At 37.7% G+C, this 19,364-nt stretch overlaps 1 protein-coding gene across 1 annotated transcript; it reads left to right on the top strand.

Moving 5' to 3' along the window:
* Positions 1–4,217: 4,217 nt before the first annotated feature.
* Positions 4,218–18,753, top strand: LOC136261990 (NACHT, LRR and PYD domains-containing protein 3-like). The gene is made up of 3 exons (XM_066056108.1): positions 4,218–4,274; positions 4,735–4,819; positions 15,284–18,753. Coding segments are annotated over exons 2-3 (3,357 nt in total). The 5' UTR covers positions 4,218–4,274; positions 4,735–4,818; the 3' UTR covers positions 18,640–18,753.
* The last annotated feature ends 611 nt before the right edge of the window (positions 18,754–19,364 follow it).

Raw genomic sequence — 19,364 nt, 5'->3', positions numbered from 1 at the left:
ACCGCTTTCACAGGACCTAATAAATTTAGCATTCTATTTCTCTCTGTCAGTAATTATAACTAGTAAACTGTGGGAAACTGAGCCTATACCACTCCAAAGAGGTGTTTTCCAAGGTGATACTTTATCTCCTGTAATATTTTTACTTGCATTTAATCCTCTGTTAAAGCTTGCTGAATCACTAAACCACCCTCATGGTTATCGTATTAAAATACCTATAGAAAACTCTGAAGACTTTCCACCAGTCATTTCCTTTGTATATGTAAAATGGTCAGAGGCTGGAGAAGAGCCGTCTGGCTGGTACAGAGCCCATATTGACCAATACTTTCAAGACAAGTCTTGCAAGATTGTTTATGATGACAGTGATAGTTATGAGGTTTCTGAAGTTGTAGCTCTGCATGAAATAGAATGGAAACCTTGTTCTAAACGAGCAAGGAAATTTGTACCCTTGGATGGTAAACCTATCTTTACTAAAGTCAGCTGGAAACTATCTCTGAAATATGCTGACTCAATGGAGCATTCTCTTAAAGGTTATGCTGATGATGTGACTTTGATCTCTGATGACTTTGATACTCATAAATCTGTTTTACAACTTCTTGACCTGAAAGCCACTGATTTAGATTTAGTTTTCAAACCTGCCAAGTGTATTTCTTTCCTTTTTAATGGTGCCAAACTTCTCTCACAAGGCATAGCTTTATCTAATGGTATGACCAGATCCATCACAGAAGGTCATACAAAGTTTCTGGGGAAGGTAATTGATATTTCCTTAAGTACTACAAAGAAGACTGCAAGCAAGCGCATGCTGTGTCGTCTGTCTGACTTGCTTACCGCCACTGATTCACTCCCTATTCGTGGAGAGTATAAGCTGTGGATATACAGGAACTATATAATATCATTGCTTCGGTTTCACCTGTACGTTGATGCTGTCTCCAGCTGGTCCATCTCAAAACTGGAATCTATTGCCACTTGTTTTTTGAAGAAATGGCTACATTTGCCTCGGAGTGCTACTCGTGTTGTTCTCTACTATCCTGGGGTTTGTTGTCCAAGCATTTCTCATGTCTCAAGAGAAGCTAAATTAAGTTTACTAGCATGTGTCAGTGCTTCTGCTGATCAGTGTCTTTGGGAACTTGGCCTCCAACTGCATCTTGGCAACGTTGCCATGCAAATAAAAGTTAATACTTATTCCATCCTGTTAAATGCTAAAAAGCAGTTTTCAACACTTCCATCTGCGCGCTCACTGTATGTCAAAGCCAAACACTTGTTGAGAGATCATACTACAAGTCAATGTAAACATCATTTACAGACATTGTCTGTACAGTCCAAGTTTGAAGGCTCAGCGGAATTAGAAGACTCTTGTAAAACTTGGAATCAACTATTAAGCGGTTTCCACCCTGGCCAACTATCCTTTCTATTACGTGCAGCATCTGATACTCTGCCCACTGCTGTTAATTACAGCGGTGGTCAATTCAATGTGAAGTTAAGTGCTCTCTTTGTGACTCAAATCGTCCTACAGCAGCTCATGTTTTAAGCAATTGTCCTACTGCTTTAAACCTACAAAGATATACTTTCAGGCATAATCAAGTCCTTTCCATTTTGGCCTCGTCACTTATTGATATCTTTGCTGATACTCCATTTGTCAACGTGTTTGCAGATTTACCAAATTTCTATGCTAATGATGCCCCCCAGGCAACAATCCCATCTGATCTTCTAATTACTTCCTACCGCCCTGACATTGTGATATACAACACCAAGTGCCCATCTATCACCCTCCTAGAATTAACCTGCCCTCTGGACTCCAGTCAGCATATTCAGGCTTCCCGCGATAGGAAACAGAATAAAGTGGAGTATCTCCAATTGTTAGCTGAATTTGACCGTCTAAACATTTCTAACTATTATGACACAATTGAGATATCTGTCCTAGGCCATTACCAACCATCCACAGTCACGAATCTGCTGAATTTATTAACTTTTGTCCATCCTGTAGTGAAACCATCAAGGTCAGCCATCAAGAAACTTCTAGATACTGCTGCTTCTGCCAGTATGTTGGCATCCAGGAGAATATTCTTGGCGAAGGACTGTAGGGAGTGGAACCCTAATTAAGTAACATCCATATAATTGTATTTTTTTTTTGTATTTTCCCTTGCCATGCCCACATTAGTTCCATTTGAGGTCCTTTTTGTAGTCGCATGTTGACCGAGGGCCCACATACGTATTTATTTGTACATATTTTTAAAAATAATATACAGTATCACTATGCCAACAGAGTCTACAGCTTTTGCTGTATTTGGCAGCGGAAAAACATGGTAGTGACAGCTGGAGCTGAGCGATGTATGGGCTGGCTTACTTGTGCTACTACAACAAATTGTAGTGTTCCACCTGCCTCAAACTACACTGTAGCTACATATAAACAATAAATATGAAGGGCTTCACCTTCATTTGAAACTTTTCACGCTGCTAGACTGGTTTTATGGGCTTCTCAAAAAGTATCGATAGGCATTCAAAATTTTGAATGATTGCCCGTGACTATACCGTAACCTTAATATTGAAAGGGACACGCCCCCAAAAGTACATAAAATGGTGTAAAAACACAGTGATTTTTGTGCATTTTCGAAGCGCCCACAACATTACGTAGTGATAACAACAAAAAACGGTCTGCTAATTACGTACATACCTCTAAGGAATACTCCACCTTATTTTCAAGACCGTAGCTGCAGCGGATACGTGGGCCCAGCACTGTTCCTGAACCCGGTTCGTCATTTTTCCCAATGCGTAAGGATTCACCCGTTACCAAGACTATGGGAATTCACCTTAAACTAATTAGTCTAAACAAAAAAACGGTCTGTTTGTAGTTTAGTTGTAGAGTAGTTTGTATTGTAGCTGTATTTTGTGCTTTTTCCCTTTAAAAAAAATAATTAATAAAAAAAAAAAATTTTTTTAAAACGGTCTGGAACATTGTGTACATGAATAATACTTCAGTAATTCGAGGGAATTGTACGAAGAGTTGTTACCCTCGAGCGGGCCCGGCATTCAGTTTACAGGCCCGTAGCCAGGAATTTTGAAAGGGGGGTTCTTTTTGACCAAAAGTGGACCTTTACTTGTATGATGATTAATAAAGGTACTGAGACTGGGTGTGCGAAGCACACCCAATCTAGGGGGGTCTGGGGGCATGCCCCCCCAGAAAATTTTTTGAAAACAGATACTAAAAGGTTGAATTTAGTGGCATTTCAGTCAATAAAAATAACAATTTTTTTTTAGGTAAGCTGAAGACCAGCTGTATGAATGATATCTGGAAAAATATCTCTACTGCTACTGTAATTATACCATCTGCACATGCATGTGTCTAAATATAATATATTGGAATGTCACAATGAATAAGAATGGGAAAGATTGAGCACTCTGCCATGATCAACAAGGGCAGTGTAGCAGAACAAAGGGTGTCTTAAACAATGAAATTTACACATTGCATGGAGTTGAAGCATGGATGCTATTCGTGGGCTCTGCATGGAGGGGCTTGTCCACCAAAATCTTATATTTTAATGAAAGCTCGGCTTAGACAATCTACATGTAAATTAAGTAGCTTTTAAAAGAAAATGTAATTGTGACTGTTCTATTAGAGTGGTTGTTCTATTAGAGTGGTTGACTGCTCTATTAGAGTATTTCGATCTTGCATTGCATTAATGCAAGCACTGAATGAGTTACTCGGAGCACTTATTTTAGCCTCTTATTATAGTGGTATCTAGTAAACTGTAGCTAATGGACTTTTGCTCCTGAAAATTTGGACTTGTATACTAAAATTGTGGACCTTTTTGTTAAAATTGTGGACCTTTTACTGAAATTGTGGACCTTTTTTCCAAGAGGGCGGTTCTTCAGAACCCCCCGAACCCCCCCTGGCTACGGGCCTGGTTTAAAGACAAAAGTTAAGGAAAGCCGCTTCGAGAAAGTGCCGCGTGAGTAATTTAGTTTAGAATAGCTTTGTTCTATATGAACAGACACCATGTTTCCTAAACCAACGTTTAGTGGGTTTGTCGTACGTTTTTGAACTTACCATGTTGGTAGATATGCGGAATTCCGCTAAAATCAGTAAATTTTATTAGGTTCGCAATCCCAATGGCTAATTTCAATATGCGAACTTCGTGTAAAGTAGCCAAACTGTATGTGTCTATTGCCGATCTAAAAATAGTTTCGATTGCATCATAGCTTTAAAATAGTTAACGTGGTCACGTGTACAAACAGAATTCAGTGCTGTGCTAGTCCATGCAAAGTTAGACCTACGTTTAGGCCAACATTTATTAATTCCTTGTTTCCCGTCACCCGCCCGCATACCCACTTTGCCTACCGCATTGATAATTATTATTGCATTTAGAATTTATAACTATTTAGAAATACGAAATATTTCTGTGTAAAGATCGAAATACTCTAATAGAGCAGTCAGCCATACACTCAGTTATTCTGCTAAAACACATTTCAATGATATTTATTTGCTTGAAAGCATTTTTGAACTACTTACCTTGTTGCTAAACGTCTTCCTAAGTGCTTACTTGTCTGGTATGCTTATGACAAGCTCTTAAACATCCATTGTAGCTAGCTAGAATGCTATTTTAGACTAGTTAGCTTATGGACAGTTAAGGCTGACCAAAATAATAAAATTTTAGTTATTAATAATAATAACCGCCCGCCCTCATTACCTGATTGCTCTCAAGGTGACGGGAAACAAGGAATCTTATTATGTTGGCCTTAATGAATAATGATCTGATCGGTTACGCCTCAACCTCCAGATGAAGTAACTGAGTCGTGATTTGTTGGCCTTATCAGTAGACTGGCAGTAAGTTTAGTAATGATACTTATAGCTAGCATCAGTAAAACTGGCGCGGGTAGCTTTGACAGAAGCAGACTTCGAGCGAGTTTACACGACCCTCTCACTACGGTACTGAACGCTTTGTAATGCTACACAAGCCAGTGTTGTTCACTAGGGAAACACTACTGACGTACGCTCGGACGTACGTCCATTCCCACTTCATGTGACGTGACCGAATTTGCCCACTGAAACCACACCGATCCATTTTTATGACTAATGCATCATGTGATAACTCAATGTATGTGCCGTTTAATAGTTTCAAATTTTGACCTAGTATTTTACAATGCTATGGAAGAATTGTGTAGAAATTTTAGATCAATTGCTTTCTAAGTAGCTAGCTAGTCGAATTAGCTACAGTCAGAAAATTGGATGTGCATGGAAACCTTGTTTTGTCAAATCCAGTCACATTTAATATCACATGATTACATAGTCTAGCTAAGTGGCGCTGACCCAGGCATTGATTAGCTACTCAAGCTGAGATATTTTGAAACTTATCTAGGCATAGGTAGCTATTATAGGTGGAAGCATTCAGCAGCTACTAGAAGTTAGATATCATACTAATTGCATTTTACTAGCCCTGTTGATCTTATAGGAAAAATACTTTTTCACTACAAATGATGAGCAGTCATGTAGTGATGAAATACATGCATGAGTAGGTGAGAGGTGATGTGGGCGGGGATGAGAAACATGTAATCAAGTTTGTTTAGCCTACTGATTAGTAACCAGCTTACTATTTATGTTGACCGTACTGTTTAAGTAGGAATCCCCCTAAAATGATGAATGCCGCCTAAAATTCCACCACTAAAAGTCATCCTAGAAACATCTTACACAATGAAAATCACCTTTACAGCATAATATTAGTCAAACAACACTTACAGGTGGCTGGATATAGAATTTATTTTAAAAGTTGTCCAAACTTGAATTTTCGTCTGCCTGCTTGCCAGCCTGCCTGACCACAGTTGCAAGGCTGGAAGCCAAACAAAACAGCATATGGCCACCATTTTATGCCTTAACAACAAACTACCAGTGGAATGTGCTTTTTGGAATTCCGACAAGTGTATGCCCTCTGCGCTCTGTCTTTCCTTTTATCAATCAGGTTGGTCATCACCTTCTTTATGCAATAAAACCATATCAAGGTGTTAATTTTCCATATAACATTTCCCTTGAGCAGCATAATTTAGATGCCACAAATTTATTTAAAGCACTTACGCTGCTGTAAAAGATCCAGGACACCTGATAGATGCCTGCAACTTCACGATAGGTGACTGCAATGGATAACCATATATGTATGGCCCACTAAAAACTATAGGAGTATATAGTATATAGTTAACCCTGGGAATGGCCCAGTAGGTAAGAACCTGGGGGTCACCAATGGCTTGGGGACTCTTGTACAATATCAATTAGAAATCCATTAATAATTTAGAAATCCTGAAAATCTACAAAATCAGATATTTTCATTTCTGTCCCCACTCTCAAGTACAAGTAGATATAGCAGTATTATTATTATTATACTTTACTGAATTATGTAATGACTTGTCACGGTGACTACTATCACAATGAAGATGGTTTTGATGATGAGTAGGTAGTTACAATGACTGTTTGGAGTAATTAACTGCCTTGTACTCCTGTTGAGGCTCCTGTGGTCCCCAGTTGTCTACTGTTTCTTTCATTCACAAGGAGAAGTGAAAATATCTTAGTAACAATATATGTATATAACTGCATTTTTTTGAAATATGTAAATTTTTGGGACTCTCGTACATAATTTTGGGGTTTTCTGGGGGAATTGGCGACCCCTTGTGATAACCTTAAATATGAAAGACAACATGATTTACACAATCAGTGCAGCATGAATCTTAAAACTACAAGAACAACAAAAATTGAAACCATGACTATCTAGTTTCGTTGTCATGTTGGCCATGAAGTGAATGCTTCAAAGAAGTTGAATGCTTCAAAGTGTAGGATAGAAGGCATGTCATAACACATAGGATATCATTGTTATCAACACCTTGACTTCAGTAATCGACATTGACAGATTGTTTATGAAGTCAAGTGTTTCATAGTGTGAATGGGATAGAAACTACACCTGCACTTGTGGAATATCTTTGTTATCAACACCTTGGCCTTGGCTTCGCCTCAGCCTCAGGTTGGTAACGATGATATCCTACTCTTAACTAGAACGTAAATTGAGGGTTAATACCATGAGTGGCATCGTTTGCAGATAAAAGCTCACAAATTTCACAATTTTGTGAGTACCACCCAAACAGCTTGTCTGCAGCAATAATTTTTAAGACTGGTTTATGACTGTTTTCATAGCTCAAGTGTGGCACTTGCTCGAATCTTGTAAATGGGCTAAGCACATGTGTATTTGCATTATCAGTGATTTTACATGCGATTAAAATATGCACTACTATAATGCAGGTAGCTACATAAGTGTGCCTGATCAAAGTTGTGCATAATGGTAAATTATGTGAAGTTAAAGGGACAGTAAAGGCACAGACAGGAAGAGGTGTGTGTGACTTGAACCGATAGGCACTGCATTTTGTCTCCAGGTTTGCCATTCAGCTCTCCTTCAAACTTTCTCCCAGTAGGACACTATTTATAGGTAACCAACACACCCACTTGCATGTACATGCAGCGATGTTGAGTTTCTCCAATAAAAGTTTAGGAAATAAAATCACAAGGTGGAGCCATTTTCAAATATAAAATACTTTACATGGATGGTTTCATTGTTTGTGTTATCAAGAATAAATAATAGCAGAGGCTTAGCTACCACTATTATATATCAATTAGCTTGTGTAGACTTAACTACATAAGAAAGTACTTCCATAAAATGCTACTTCATTTATGGTCTCTATGTACATTAGCAGAGCATACAGAGATGTTTACACATTTAGTGGAACCACACTGAATTGAGTGCCCTCAACTTCATATCGTTTCCTGTCAAAATCCATACTTGCATACCTACATTGGTCACACATATAAAGAACACACTGGTGCATGTACATGCATATGTAGCCCCACATCACCATAATTACACTTTCTATAATAGTGTAGCGAAAATTGTCAATTGAATAATCCTAGTATAAATGTTGTACTAAACTAGGTGACAAATCATCGAATTATTCTACAGCAGCATCCCACATGTAATGACTGTACCCAGATGTTGTGTGTGCATGCTCATCATACCATATGGTCATATGACACAGTAAACATGTTTACTGATTATTAAAGTAATTGACTACATTCATGGCTTGCAGTGAAGCCATGTATCTAGACAAAACATAGTATAATTCCAATAGTGTTATCCACCATTTATGTCACACCTAATATAGCAAATTTATGGCTAGGACCCAAATATGATGCTGACTATAAATCTCTTGTTATTTTATTAGGAGCTAGTGAACGATGCCAGAATGGATACATCCATCAGTATATAGCTATCAAGTATTGTACAATATTAAACATTGAAATATGCTTCACTTTCTTTCATACTTCTTGTCAAGTACGAAATCTGTAACAGTGCATAATAGGGATTCACCAGTATCTGGCAAAATGCATTCTAAGCACATGCCATATGAACCACAACATCTGGGATCCTGTTTTCCTATGACTTGTTGCCTTTTTTGATTATGCAATGTGATGTAATTGTGTCAAAGCTTTATTAAATGTTTTGCTTACCTGTGGCTGACTAGGTTTTCAGCAAATACTTAGACTGATATTATTACAATACCAAAGAATTGCTTATCAGTATTTACAAGAGTTCATTATGAACTCTTGGTATTTAGGACCCTGAAATTCTGGGAATACTGGAATACCAACAAGCACTTATCTAGTTCTATTTCTACCCACTTAAGTATTTCTTGACTACAAGCTTTGTACTGATATTCATATTATTACCCATTCTATAATTAGCATGCACCTATGTAAGATGATGACTTATCATTTCTCATGATGCAGTTATGCAGTTTCACTCTTGAATTGTATGTATGTTTAATAATTAGCTTACTTGGTTGAATATGAGTTATATTTGTCTTATGTTTTGTAACGTAGGACTTTTGTCTGATATGTACAGCTAATAATTTATGTAAAAAAAACATCATAGCAGGTTAATAGCCCACGCCTGGAAATCATTCAATACGAGTGCAACCACTGGATATATAATATGTAAATGCCTAAAAATTTTGATTGTGAGTCAGCAGCTGGTACATTGTGTATGAATGGACAAATACTTGAGAGAATTTCAGTTACGCAAGTTTATCTCGCTATTGAATCGTTGAATAATTAAAAGCCTAGTTAGGTAAACTTGTTTGTAGAGTGGTTTTTCATGTAATCAGTAATGTGGGTGTGGTCTGTATTTGAAAGCATGCGAAAGCACTTGTGAATAAGCTATAGCACTAATTCTTACCTTATTAAAACTCGTAGATAATGAAACTTTTCTGTCTGAGTGGTTTTTATGGCAAAATGTCATGAATATTAATCATGTGAGCATTGATCAATTCCCACAATCAAAATTTTTGAACACTCTGTCCTCTCAGAATTATCTTCAATGAAATATTGTTTCGGCAACTTTTTAAGCATTCAACTATTCATGATCAAATATGTCTACATGCCTTAAAACGCCATCTTTAGGCCTAGCTATTTCCCCTCATGATTTTATACTAGCTCTTCACTTGGAACTCCTTTGTCACCCTTGTGTACTTGCCTATCTGCTATAGATCAGTTTGTTGACCCTCCTACATTTCCAGCACAATGATGCACTGGTTTCTGTAGTACTTGCTTCAGGATCTTCCTGGTGTTCTCCAGGAGCAAGGTATCGCATCTCCCAACTGTTCTTGTCCAGGGGACATTTACCATCTAGATTTGGACCCCATTTATTTTGACTTTTTTGTCAGATGCACCACCCAGTCTGCTGTTGTTTCCTCTGCAGCTGGGGTGGCTGCTGCTGTTGCTGGTAAGGAAGTTAAAGACAGTTGTTATTTCAACAATGTGAACAGTCATGGAAGGGATTTCTTTCCTCTAGTTTGCAAGAATTTTGGAATTTGGTCTCCATTTGCCCTATCAACTCTATGCTCTTTGCTGATCATACCACAATTAAGAATGGTCTTCCCCCAAAGTTAATTAGCTAGGCAACAGCTATTGCAACATTTGTCTGTGACCTTATGGCATTACAATTCTAGCTCAGATATTATGCTATTTGGTACTTGGACTTTGGTTAGGTGGTAAAGCGGATTTTATAAGCAGTTATTCTAGTTATAAGTAATTAGTGTATAGTTATAGCTTCATTGTCTTACATATCATACAGCTGTATAGTAGGGACAATGAGCATTGCCCAAGATAAAACATCACCCAAAAACCTGCCTCTATTCCCCTCACAACAACATGACAGTATCGGACGGGTAAAATCAAACCCAAAAGTGCCTTCAGATCAAATCAAAACATTTTCATTAAATTTCATAAGAATTTTCTACTGCTTGTCTAATTGATGCATTCAGTCAAGCATATATCAGAAAAGTGACTACAGTTACAGTGCTACTTCTTTCACAGAAACACTTCAGATTTACTTCAAAGAAACCTTTGACATATTGATAGCCATACAGTATGTGCGCAATTGTCTTACTTTTGTCCCTCCTTACCATAGTGACTAGTTTCGTGTGGCCAGACCACTTTTCTTCCCACAGCACTTATTGATTTAAGCCCCTGCTTGAAAGATGGCCTGGTCCAGTTTGCATTTAAACTCATTCTCAGCACCTTTGTCAAGATCACATGCATCAATGACAGCTTTTGTGAAGTATGTACTTCATAAGGAAAAACAGACAAAAAGGACATTACAAGAACAAGCTTAGCTAACCAGCTACTAGTATAAAAGCAAACTACTTAAGCTACAACAACACTAACTTACTACATGTATATCACTACTTAACTTAACCAAAGTCCAATTTTCCTCAGAGGAAAGAGAATATTGCCAGAGTACCATCTTAGCATTATACCACCACAAAATTACTGAAAGTTAACGTTGCTACAGTAATTGCTGCCAGCAGTAAACCATTCTTGACTGTTGTTCTGTCGGCTATTGAAACAAAGTAGATAGAGCAAATGGTGACCAGACACCAAAGGTCTCACATACAAGTAGGATGAAATCTCCCCCATTCTTATTCACAATGGCTAGGTATTGGTTGTCCTTAGCTACCTAACCAACAGCAGCAGCAGCAGCCACCACCTTGGCCTGAGAAGCAGCAGACGAAATGAAAGCAGACTGAGTGGTGCACCTGATAGAAAGGTCAAAATAAGTGGGATGACTAAGATGGAAATCAGGGTGATAAATGTCCCCTGGACAAAATTGGTCAGATGAAATACTTTGCTCCAGGAGAACACTGGGGTGATCCTGTAGCAAGGCATGGTGTACAACAGAGACATAGCATCATGACATGGACACACAAGGGGTCATGAGAACAACCCAGGAGATGGTCACATGGTCAATCACAGATAGGCAAGTACAGAAAGGTGACAAGGAATGCCAAGCCACAAGATGATGGTTGAGGCAATGCCTTAAGCTAGCCACTACTAGTGCTGAAAAATGTGATACAGCACGCAGACGTGCTTGATCACAAATAGTAGAGCTGTTTACAAGTTGTTTAAAAGGTAAATTATCCAGAGCAGCTTGAAGATCATTCTGAGAGGAAGCATTGGACCCAGAGATAGAAAGAAAGAGAGGGCACTTTCTTCTCCAGGAAATGGCACATTATCAACAGAAGTCCCCATCAAACGAGACAGGCAAAATTACATAAGCCCAGGAAGACTGGAGTAGCAGACTGCTGTGTGAGTCACATAAGCCCAAGCCTCCCAATCAAAACGGCAAAGTGGCTTGTGTCCAAGTACTATCAGAAATGTCAAAATGCATGATCCTTAAGGTCAAAATGTGAAGGGAAGGAATCCAAAGTGGAAGATAGTATATACACAACCAAGAAAGTGAGTGACCTTGCAAACACAAAGACAGCTCCTAAGCAACTGCAACTCCACCTGAGGATCCTCAAGGTCAGCCAACTTATCCTGGATGGCATCAAATTTAGCAGAAAAAAGGCATCGTAAAACTGAGGGGCCCTAAACAGGGGAGCTGAGAAGCTACAAACCACTGCTTTCAGGGTTAATAACACTTGATGGCAGGAGGAAAGTTAGAAAAAGAGCTATCAGCAGAAGGCCATGTCAGCATAAGTGGCCTTCTGATATCATTTAGTGGGCTTCAAACAAAGGCAGATATGAATCAACACCCATGCTGAATGGCTTGCTGATGCAAACTGAGCCAGACCTTTTCAAATGTGGGCACTTATAATCTCTAATTGATAAGCCCCTGCGCAGAGGTCTAGCCACGTATGACTACACATTGGCCATCAGTCAAGCACAGTTTCCATCTCCGGGCGTACACGTCGTTACACAGTGTTATTGCACCAACATATTGGAATACAATGTACATGTGTTCTTGAAGTTCATCTGATGAGCTGAGACGAGATGCTGCCTGCCACCAGGAAATGGACTGCTTGTAGAATGATATACATGAAGTATACAAAGTATAGAGTACTGTCAACCATGACTACTTCACTCCTATTGACAATTAAAACTAAGAAATCAGCAAAGTGTAAACTCACAGATGATATCAACCATTACGAGGAATTAGAGAATAAATTCAAATTCTTATTCATGAAGTAAAGCTTTCATATTTAAACCAACTGTTACAGGATGTCAGAAAGGATCCCTGGTCTTCCGCTTGCTTATGAAGTGGTGTTAATGATAATATTGGTCGTGAGAAAGTTCACCATCATGGTATCAGTGAATTTTTCAGAAATATTAATGCCTCACCTAATCACGAGCCAGAGTACCTTTATTCAGCCTGCTTCTAGTACCTGTGATGGTGTATTCAGATTTAGCTCAGTGCAACCAGCAACTGTTGCTCCAAAAACTTGATGTGGATTTTCAGCATGTCTTCTGAAAGAAATGGCATCAGAAATTGCATTACCTTTGACTTTCTTATTTAACAAGTCTTTGAGTCCTTGAATCATTCCCTTGAATTGGAACAAATGCAACCAGTTCGCAAATCTGGCCCTGTTGATGAACCTGACAATATTAATGTTTTGGCCTGTTTTTGTTGTACCAGTCAAGGGGCCTATCACAAAGGGAAATCAACTGAGCAACTATTAATCACTGCAGTAAATGCTGTAAGAGAGCTGTGACATGTGTTGCCTTTCTTGATCTAAGAAAAGCATTTGACTCTCTTGATCATATCATTTTTCTACAATGACTGCACACCCAGGTATCTGTAATGTGGAGCTCACTTGGTTTAATAATTACCTAATTGATTGTTTTCAGTATGTCAAACACTGCGGAAATTTTCTGTTTGGAAGCTGGTTAAGGTGGCATAACCCAAGGTAGTGCTCTTGGACCCCTTTTGTTTTTTTTGGTTTACATGAATGGTGTATCACAGCATGTCAAACATGGGATACTTCTGCAATTTGCAGATGCAGATGATACTGCTGTAGTATGTTCTGGCTGGGATTATTCAACTGTCCACAAACATATTATGGAGCTAGGATTTAAAATTATTATTACTTTGGGTTAAGATGGAGTTAAAAAGGTCTATGTGGTTCAAACCCAAATGTGATGATCTAATTCCAGAAGTTTCTATTGAAAGAACTGTTCTGCAAAGGATCACCCTTTAAGTGTTATGTTTGATGGGAAACTTGTTTGTATTCCATGTTTGTGAGAAGATGTTTTCAACCTCACTCATGAATATGATTAAAACTAGAATTGTGGTATATATTGTGGTCATGAATTTACAAAACTTAGCTAGAGTAGGGACAATATAGCACAGCACAGTAGGAATACTCACTTCTTATTGTTTTACAGTAATTGGACATTACACACTACTTGAGGTGCTACATTTTTTCCTACTCTAGTTAAAATTCCTAATTTTTAATTGTACTTTAATTATAGCACATTATTGACATGAACCAGAGACAAAGTCAAGGTAAGTGTCAGTAACGAAGATATCTTATGACATTGGTGATATAACTGGCTAATGTGTCTCAATAAAGTTACAGACTTTTATAATGTAAACGAACGGCTTCTCTTTTATATCAACACCCTAACTGGGCTGTATGTTACCACCAAACAGCTTCTGTAAAACTCTTAGATGTGTATGGCTTTTATATAGTGATGTGCTATATATACCACTGCAAGAAATAAGCCAAGCATATCAAGTAGGCTTATGCCAGTATAATAGGTGGGCAAAATAACATCGAGCATAATGCCAGCACAAAAGGCAGAATTTTTGTGCATAGGATACTGATCACATGAACTGTATTCTGCAAGAAACAGATTGTAATACAACTGGCAGTGACACATTGAAGTATCATAATTATTTATAGCCTCTTGTTAAGGGGGGGAAAATGATCAAGATACTCTAATAGAACAGTTAGCACATTTGAAATATCCTAATAGAATGTTCAAAATTATATTAGGAATGGCTATTGTAAGTTTAAAAGTCAATCATACTTCATGTGTTAGGCCTGAACCTATTATTATGCTTTTGAAATTGTCTATTGTTCTTTTGAGCAACATTCCAAAATTTATGCTTGGATATGTCCCATTAGCTATGTATTTTAGAATGCAGTGGCTATTGATACCAAACATCAGTGTCAGTAAGTGCCACCAAAAGCTATTGACACCAATTCAATTATCAAGCACACTAGTTGTATGATGGTAAGTTTTTGGGTGAGCTGGGTTGGAGGTCACTAAAAAGTTTTTGCTGGTCAGTACCTCAGCCTTTTTGAAAGTTGTATCTTGACTGCTTTATTAGAGTACCTATAGTCGGTACGTGTTCACCTGAGCCCCCACCAAATATAGTAATATCAAAGAGGTGACCATATGTTCATTCCCAATGGTATTGTACTGGAACAAGTATGTTTTCATGTTGTAAACATGTTTGCGCTCCTGAATCGTCCATACTAAATGTATAGGATATTTTTAAAGCCTCATAACTCACTTGTTCTTGCCTGTATCAAAGCGCTTTTTGATTAACAGTTCCAGAGTTTAAAGGGCTTCACAGCGCTACTAAATGTTTGGGAAGCTGGCCCATGTAACAAGAGTTATTAACCAGAAACGAGGGCTCAGGTGAACGCGAACAGACTATAATGTGCAACTGTGCATGAATAAAGTTTACAACTGTGTGACATAGGTGTACCAAAAGTTAACTTTGGTGTTACCACATACAAATGAGACACTGTTTACTGTATGTTTAGTGACCTTTCATGTTGAGGCTGCTGACATATATTTGTAGGAAATTTGTGGTGGATTTTAGGACTACATAATTGCAAAATCCCTATATACTTATGTGTGTACATACATAGTACTTGTTAATCTTACTACTGCTTTTACTTTTAGTGAGTGTTGTCACAATGAATCTTGATGATATCTGTGACTGTCATCACCTACACTTAATATCTCAAAAGATAGTGAACTGGGAAATGATCCCTTATGGCCTGGAGCTAGATGCAGCAGATGTCCAAGCAATCAAACACGACTATATAACTTATGATTCGCAGAAGTTCTACATGCTTTGCAGATGGAAACACAAGAAACTCAGTGATGCTACATACAGATCACTGCACAATTGCTTCAAAAGCAATAATATGGACAATCTGGCAGAAGAATTGTATGATATTATGAAACAGCCAGTTTCACCAGTAGTTTCTAAAATAATGCAAAGATATCAAGACAAACTGAAAAGGCAGTATAAAAAGGTGCCAGTTATTGGTGCTGACCATTGGCCTCCAAGACCTTCAGATGTTTACATCAACTTAGCCTTGATAAAACAGCAGCGTATTAAAATCAGTAAAATTGATGATGAATACACCAAAGACACTATACATTATGGCCCTGATGATGTACTGAATGAAAAAGAGCCAATAGAATTACAGGATATTTTCACATTTGAAAGAGAAGAAAAAGGTAACTGTATTTTGATTGAAGCTGGTCCAGGTCTAGGCAAGACAATGTTATCTGTTAAAATTTGTAAAGACTGGGTTGATGGACGATTACTACAGGATTATGATGCAGTTGTGCTACTGCCACTACGGTGTTGTAAATTACAAAGGGCTGAGACAGTTGCTGACTTGTTTCTACTTGAAAATGAAGAGTTTAAGAAAGAACTAATAAGAGAAATTCATGAAAATGAAGGGTCAAGGGTGTGCCTCATAGTTGAAGGTTTTGACGAGCTACCATTTGAATTACAGAAGAGGTCTATATTTCTAAATCTTGCAAATGAACTACCCAATTCACTAATCATTTATACATCACGTCCGGTTGCGACCGAGCAGCTTCGACGACAAGTGGTTAGTAGACGAATAGAAATTATTGGTTTCAAGTTTGAACAAGTGCTAGAGTATGTGGGGAAAACATTGTGTGATCTGAGTAAAGATGAGCAATGTGGTGAAGTCACTGGAAGCACAAAGGCGAATGCCTTGATACAAATAATCAACTCTAATCCATTTGTTCAAAGACTAATTCATATTCCCATAAACCTAGCAATTATAACATACATTTTTCACATCAAAGAATCGCTCCCTTTAACACGAACTGAATTGTACTCAACCCTTGTGCTAAACATTGTTTTACGTCACTTACGTGAAAGAAAACCAGATGGAACAGAGAGTCTGGAATGGTTTGATCAACTGCCAGCTACAGAACTAACACAATTTTACAGTATTTGTGAGTTGGCTTTTGAAGAGTTACAAAGTGGTCGGGTAACATTCAGCAGTCGCCATCTTAAAGTGTACAGAATTCCAGATAACATAAATGGATTAGGATTGTTACATATTGCTCCAGCTTTGTCTGAATGTGGAACATTAAAAAGTTTTCACTTTATGCACTTAACATTACAAGAATTTTGTACTGCTTTCCACATACTTAGGTTGCCTAAGCCATCACAAGTTCACGTATTTGAGAAACACCGAGATGATCCCAAATTTCAAGTTGTTTGGCAATTTTATGCAGGACTAAGCAAGCTATACACCAGACAGATATTCACATCCATGATTCCCTCATCAAATACATTTTCTCTGCTTCACAAATCTGACATTGTACAGCTGCTCTTGTGTTTGTATGAAGCTAATGTTCCTGACCTATGTGAACAAACCATTGGGTATATGAACAGAATTATAGATCTATCTTATTATGAGCTGGATTTGATGTTTTGTTCTGCCCTAGCTTGTTTTATAACAAATTGTTCACCTGGTTCCATTAAAGTACTAAATCTTGGATGGTGTGGAATAGGAGATAAAGGCTTGAAACCAATCAGTGAAGCATTGATACAACTTTACCAGTCTGATTCTTATACAATTAATCTGCAACATTTAGAACCCCTTGACTTGGATGTGTCTTATAACGACTTAACTGAATTTGGTGCCCATCATGTTGCTAAATTGTTGTCTTCACCTTGTCTTGTTGGGAGACTTGTTTGTACAGGTAATCACAAACTTAGTGATGATGGAGTTGAAACTATTGTCAGTGTTGCAATAGGTAACTATACTATACAAACCCTTGAATTGAGGTGGTGTGGAATTGGGATTAAGGGAATGCAGGCTATTTGTGAACTACTAAAAAGCACATCCAGTTTAGAGACATTAGACATCAGTTATAGTAATCTTCATCTCAAAATGCTTACACTTTTGACAGAATCTTTGGCAAAAAATTGTACACTAACTACTCTGAAATTGAAATGGTGCCAACTTGGACCAGATCTCAGTGAAGTTATCGATAATTTATTAAACAGTTCCCTTCTAAACCTTGACTTGCGGCATAATTATTTAGGAAAAACTGGAGTTGCTAGTATTGTACATGCTCTACTGAAAAGGAATTCAAAACTAAACTCTCTCAACTTGGATGTAAATGGTATAACAGACAATGGAGTGTCATTCCTTAGTGAACTGATAACTGCAGATTGGAGTAATTTATCAGAGTTGTATGTCAGTAACAATTTCGGAGAACATGGTATTGAAGTAGTTTGTAATAACTTCACTAAAAACAACTCCCTTCACACACTTGGTATAATGCCATGTACAATGTCATTAGGAGAACAGTCCTCAATTGCTCTAAGTAAAGTTCTCACAAGTACAACCATTAAGTCACTACATATAGTTCCACCTAACAATTGTTCAGCTCTTTCAACTGCCATAGCATCAAACACAACCTTGGAAGAACTGAAAATTTGTGTTAAATCAGCTAGTCATTTTTCAGCACTGCTCGATGGTGTACAACAGAATACCTCTATCACTAATTTAGACTTTTTATTTACTAGAATGGATGAACAGTGGTTAAACGATCTTACACGTATGTTACAAGTTAAAACAAACCTCATATCCCTGGTCGTCAATGGTGAAGTCTACCCAGAAGACTGTGTAATGTTATGTGATGGCTTGTTGGGGTGTAAACTGCTGCAAAGATTAACAATCACACCTTATCAGAGAATGATTCCACTCACTGTCTTGAAGTTTGTTACAGCTTTGCAAGCCCTTGATTCCCTAGAGATCATGACACTTGCAGTAGATATTCATCAAACTCAAGGAGAGGGAATAGCTGATCGTGCATCTAGCACCACTTCACAGCTAAAGCTGGTATCAAAAGTACCCAAGGAACATGTAACTAGTTTCCGCCAACTGGAAAATTTAATGCTAAAGATTAATGAAAGGCGTCAAAGTGACTCAAAGCCTGCACTGTATTTACACATTATAGACAAATGAACATTAATCTATATTACATTAATCTATAATCTGTATTATTACTTGCTGGTATAGAATGTAATTTATATTTATATGTAACGGTATTTATATTGTACCTATGATTATGCTATCATATTATTTAGTACGAAGCATTAAACATTTGTAAATCGTTGATGCATTCTATTTGAGTTCAAAACTCTTTGTACCTGTATTATATTTGACTTAAACTTTAATGCCAAAGCAAGTGACACCATCTACTCTAAGGACTTGATTTATGAAGCAAATGAGTTATGTAAGTGTACATTACTGTAAGTTAGGGTTCTACATTCACTCTTGCTGCATCATAAATTGATTTCTTTAAATCAAATTGGCTGGTAATTTGGCTGCCTGTTTTAATATTCAGTGTTATAGAGCAAAAAAAAGGGTGGCCAAATCACCAGCCAATTGAATTAAAGAAATCAATTTATGATGCAGAAAGAGTGAATGTAGAACATGTACAGCTGAAAGATAAAGGTTCAATGTTAAACTTTTTATTAGTTGTATATCAACATTCATTCTTGGCCACTTCAGATATCAGCTATTTCAATTGCCAGTTGCTCCCAACACCGATGATTACCCTGTAGGTGTAACAACAAATCACTTTTGTAATTTTCAAAATCGCGTATAGTTCCATTATTCTTAGTTTGATCTGTACAAAAATTGGGTGTAAATGTGCTGCATTATGCTCTTACTTCCCTCCAAATTTG

This window comes from Dysidea avara, chromosome 7 (genome assembly GCF_963678975.1).
Source record: "Dysidea avara chromosome 7, odDysAvar1.4, whole genome shotgun sequence".
Taxonomy (NCBI): Eukaryota; Metazoa; Porifera; class Demospongiae; order Dictyoceratida; family Dysideidae; genus Dysidea; species Dysidea avara.
Note: the sequence above shows the minus strand (reverse complement) of the source record. Positions and strands in the feature narration are given on the sequence as shown.